We start from the raw sequence: 5,096 nt of genomic DNA, 5'->3' as shown, positions 1-5,096 counted from the left end.
GCAGGGGGGAGGGGGGGAGCAGAGTGGTGGGGAGGGGGGGAGGTGTCAGTCCTCAGCGGGCTCCATCAGGCTGCCTCAACCGTGGTGTTTCTGGATCAGACAGCCTTGACCAACCCTCAGAAACCTGGACGTGGGGAGACACACATTCCATCCCATAATGGAATGGCTGTCCCGCACGAAACCCACGTCAAGCTGTAGAATGCTAAAGAGCAGAGAATGAAATGCAGGTATGGGGTCCGGGGAAGTGGAGGGTTATCTGCGTGATTCTCTGGTGGACCCACCATGCGATGTCACAGTGAAACCATGATTTAATTTGACCCTGGCAAAATGTACATTTTGAAAATCCTGAAATTAAAAACAAAAAGGCATCTGATGACGTCTCTAAGTAATCCATAATAAGGTTTCAGAACAGTGTAGCTCTTTCACATTTACTCTCTTATGATGTAGTTACCAACTGTCTTAATGATAATTAATCCAATACAAATATTGATTCTACTTGGGAGTCAAAGTTGCTTGGCATGAGGCAAACTTTAAACACTCTTACTGTAGAACTGGCCAATTTCATATCCTTCGCTTGTGCGACTAAATTCACATTTCTGGCATAACAGCCTCCAGTTGACCGTGGCCCATCTGGCCCATCTATTGAAGTTTCTGGGACCGTTTTCTGCCAAATCCCTGGGGAGGAGTGGTTGTCTCTCTCTATTCTGTGCAATTCGGCCAGGTTCCCTGAAGTTTTAAGTCTCAGATAAGATAACATATGTGACCAAATATGAAAGTACGAAGATGCCTTTGACAAATAATAAAACATTCAGAGGATGTACCTGCTGTTACTCATCTCCCCCTTAATCCCCTGCCAAAACCCCCGACACACACACACACACACACACACACACACACACACACACACACACACACACACACACACACACACACACACACACACACACACACACACACACACACACACACACACACACACACACACACACACACAAATATCTGTCAAAACCCCAGGATCAAGCAAGCAGGATCTAGTCTTGGGAGAAAAGGCAGAAAGAAAGACAATAAGAATGAAAACAAGAGAGGAAAGAGAAGGGGGCCTCATGCTATATACATCTTTTCCTGGTTAGGGTCAAAAAGGCAAATTAGCAAGGTATTTTCTCTCAGGAGAAACATTTGAAGAATGTTTAACAGAACTCTGTGTGAGAAGAGGAACCCAAACATAATAAGAGTGAGAGGGATTACTTTGGAGCCTGCCTCCCCTTACTGCTGTCTACCTTGAGAGTGAGCAGCTTAAGACAAACAGGAATCATGGCGTATCCCTTCTGTTCATGAATAAAAAAAAAACATACAGGTGGGGTCTGGACTTGCAAATGGACAAATAGGGTTGCGTTTCTAATCACTAGGTTCTCACAGACGTCACCCTTGTTTTGGGTTCCGCAGAATTGATCCGCCAAAGCTGTCGTGACTAATGCTAGGAGATCTGCAGCAAGCCACCAACTTCTCGCTGCAGACTTTCATTCTGAGCAGACCTCTCAGTCCTGTGGACATGAGCTGTAACTCACAGGGTGTAACCCTGCATTCCTGCAGCCAAGTATGGTATAGCAGCAGCAGCAGCTCTCTCTGGGCTGTCTACAAGCCTGGCTTCCCCTACTTCTACTGACTTACTCCCCTTTGATGTGAGTCAAACACGTTCTGCTGAGAGAGAGAGAGAGAGAGAGAGAGAGAGAGAGAGAGAGAGAGAGAGAGAGAGAGAGAGAGAGAGAGAGAGAGAGAGAGAGAGAGAGAGAGAGAGAGAGAGAGAGAGAGAGAGAGAGAGAGAGAGAGAGAGAGAGAGAGAGAGAGAGAGAGAGAGAGAGAGAGAGAGAGGAGAGCCCTGAGCAGACATTGGATTTCTATGAGTGGTGGGAGAGAGGAGAATGACTTTACTTTCACTTACAAACAGCGCCCCCCCCCCCCACACACACACACCCCACCCTCTCCCCCGACCTCCCAAAAGACCCCAATGATTAAAATAGAGAGACAGGGGCCCATGTTGGAGGGGTTGGATTTCTGTTGCTCTCTGATACTGGGTTAAACTGAGTGTGTACATAATGTCTGTACAAATTCGGGCATACATTGCCTAGAAAGATTTAGCATTAAAAATATATTTGAAATTCAGTTGGGAACGTTTACGTACAAATTCTTCAAAATGTCTAAATCAAAGTTAGGTGTAAACAAAATAATTCCACTATTTATCGAGTGAAACTGGCAATCAACATGATAGGCTACATTTAGGATTAGTCAAAATGGTGTGGTTACATTATTCAACCTAACATGAGGTCCCAAGCCTTTGAATACTGTGGCTGACACTGCGGGCATGATCACTGTGTTCACACAGATGCGTTTACAGACACAACAAAGGACAACAGAGTGTCCCAGATAGAAAGACTCTGAACAAAGAACTTGACAAAAGCATATGTTCTCATGCATTTGCTTCCACCTGTCTGTATTTGTGTGTGTGGGGGTCTCATTTTGTATTGTGTCTGTGGATCCGCCTTGGGTGAGTACGAACTCCTGAATGTGTGTATGTGGTGTGTTCTTTTTGTGTTTGTGTGTGTGTGTGTGTGTGTGTGTGTGTGTGTGTGTGTGTGTGTGTGTGTGTGTGTGTGTGTGTGTGTGTGTGTGTGTGTGTGTGTGTGTGTGTGTGTGTGTGTGTGTGTGTGTGTGTGTGTGTGTCAGATAGAAGACTGAAAAGCCTGGAGGGGGATTTCCTCTGAAAGATTTTCTCCTCCCCCTCTCCAACACTCTCTCCCTCCTTCCCTCCCTCCCTCTTTCTCTCTCTCTTACCCCACTTGCTCTAAGCTCCCAGTGTGGTGCAAGCAAGCACAAGAGGAGCTTGAGATTCAACAGGCAGCCGAGAAAGTTAACTGTTTCTGTGCAACTCCCGCAAACTCTGTCTGCGGCTCGGGGGAAAAGGTCCTGTGAAGAATGGGATCTTTTCGTTACGTTCTTCTCAGAAAAGCAAAGCGACCCTCATGTGGATGTACCTGAACTAATATGAGTGATTGAGGTTTCGAACAAGGAGTTCAGTCTCTCTCTCTCTCTCTCTCGTTCTCTACACTGAAGATTCTCAGGAGACAATGAAGAAGACTTGAAACATGATCAAACTTTCTGTTGGTTAGGAAGAGACACCACTGCCAAGATGGTAAGATTGACTTCACTTCCTCGGTTGTTGCTGTTGTGTTGGGTATTTGCAGGTCATGAATTGATTTTCTGGTTGCACATGGCTCTGTTCCACTGACCTAGTGACAGCCAGAGCTACCCCATTTGTTTTGGTTGTTTCTCTCTCACTCTGTGACCTCTTCGCTCATGCATGTCTGAAAAGTCTGTTGGTCGTAATCATGGCTGAGAAAATACAACTTTCTGATAAATTTTACTGCTAAAAGAGGATCTCGAGTTGTAAATTGTTCTTGTGCAAGTTCCCAGTTTGTTTTGAGTTTAATTCACATCATAATTGCACTGCAGTTACAAGACAGGTTATAACTTATTCATGACTGGTTACAATGGCTGATATCCAGTATTAACTTGTTGTGTATTGTTATCCAAAACTGGTGGGAGTTGGACGTCTCTCACATTGAATGCAACCTCCCAAGATTTGCAAGAATGCCCACAGTGAGCGAGAGTGTCGAGAGGCGTGCAGGCTTTTGTTTTGTTACTCTGGCAATGCCCCAGGCCCTCTGATGGGGGGGCTTAATTAATGCAAATCGCTTGCATACTTGGGCGGTACATTAATGGAGTGCTCCAGGCATACAGATCATGCCCGTCATTGACCAAAAAGATTGTTGTTTATCTTTAGAGTCTGTTTCTATGTCAAAAAGGCTCTTCATTTTTAAACTGTTGTGCTAAACTTGTGTTGATGTTCGACTATAATTCACAAGCGTAGATGAACCAAAGGAGACTACGATGAGAGGAGAAGGGTTGATCTGGAAGGATGTGGCCAGTTTGAACTTTTATTGGCCACTATAGCAAAATTTGTTCAAATGTGGTCATAAAACATATAGCGGAGGATTCGAGGAAGTGATATGATTTATCCTGCAATAACATGTGTTTCCAAAGCTTGACTCTCTTTCTCGATTGAGAGTTTGATGAATGATAGGTTTAGCACACATTTGGAAAACACGTCCAAGCGTGTCCGAAGAGTGAGGGTTTCTGAGAGAGCAGGAAGCTTGTTTAAAAAAGGAGTCTGCTCTTTCTTGGCAGCTCTTCATCATAACCACCACTCTACATTGACCCTCACGTCGCTTTGTTTCTCCAGACGCTTGCTGCTTCCCAGGGGCCTCTCCCTCCGTCTGACCTGAAGTTATTGCAGCCTATCTGTGAAAGCTATTAGATTACTGTACTGCGCATGGCCTGGTATTTCTATCTAGGACAAACACTGTTACTAATGTACATACTACGTAGTGGCTGGGGTGACTGGCAGGTACTGTTAGGGCAGCGACAAGGACAGCAATGTCAGCCACGAGTCACATTCAGGACAAACAGCGGAAGGGAAAGTTCCCACTCGACGCAAAGAGTCATCATGCATTTTCCTCTCGCACATGTACAGGAAGACGGTCAAGTACCGGTCCGTCAAGTACAGCCCTGCTGCTACTTTCAGGGTTCTGTAAAAGTGTGCACAAGGGGAACCTCTTGAAGCTTGTTGGCTTCCACTCCATCATGCTATTTCGCTGGGTCATTATAGTATACATTATGCTAATGAGCTTAAAAGCTTCAGTCTATCCACTACTGTCTGTGACCACATCACAGACACCGAGCTTCCACAGCCAACAAGCAAAAAGCATAATAGAGATGACTGTAAAATGTGGGATAATGTGGGATAGGTCATTTTAGAGAGTGAACTATAATTAAACTCCAAGGAACTAAGGACACATTTATGGGAAAAGAACACCTTGCAATTATGTTGTTAATTTACTGGTCACATCTATGTACTATTTAGTTATTTAGCATATGGTTATATCGAAAGGGTAATTACAGGGAATTTGAGTGAAGTCTTGAATGAGTTAAGGAAGGGTAGGCATCGCGTGTGTGTGTGTGTGTGTGTGTGTGTGTGTGTG

At 44.8% G+C, this 5,096-nt stretch overlaps 1 protein-coding gene across 1 annotated transcript in view; it reads left to right on the top strand.

Annotated features, from left to right (window-relative positions):
• Positions 1–2,822: 2,822 nt before the first annotated feature.
• The window catches only part of LOC132470988 (pleckstrin homology domain-containing family G member 4B-like), a 29,123-nt gene continuing 26,849 nt past the window's right edge, over positions 2,823–5,096 (top strand). The window contains 1 exon segment of the mRNA XM_060069950.1: positions 2,823–3,187. Coding sequence (XP_059925933.1) covers positions 3,185–3,187 — 3 coding nt within the window. The 5' untranslated portion in view covers positions 2,823–3,184.

This window comes from Gadus macrocephalus, chromosome 13, assembly GCF_031168955.1.
Source record: "Gadus macrocephalus chromosome 13, ASM3116895v1".
Taxonomy (NCBI): domain Eukaryota; kingdom Metazoa; phylum Chordata; class Actinopteri; order Gadiformes; family Gadidae; genus Gadus; species Gadus macrocephalus.
Note: the sequence above shows the minus strand (reverse complement) of the source record. Positions and strands in the feature narration are given on the sequence as shown.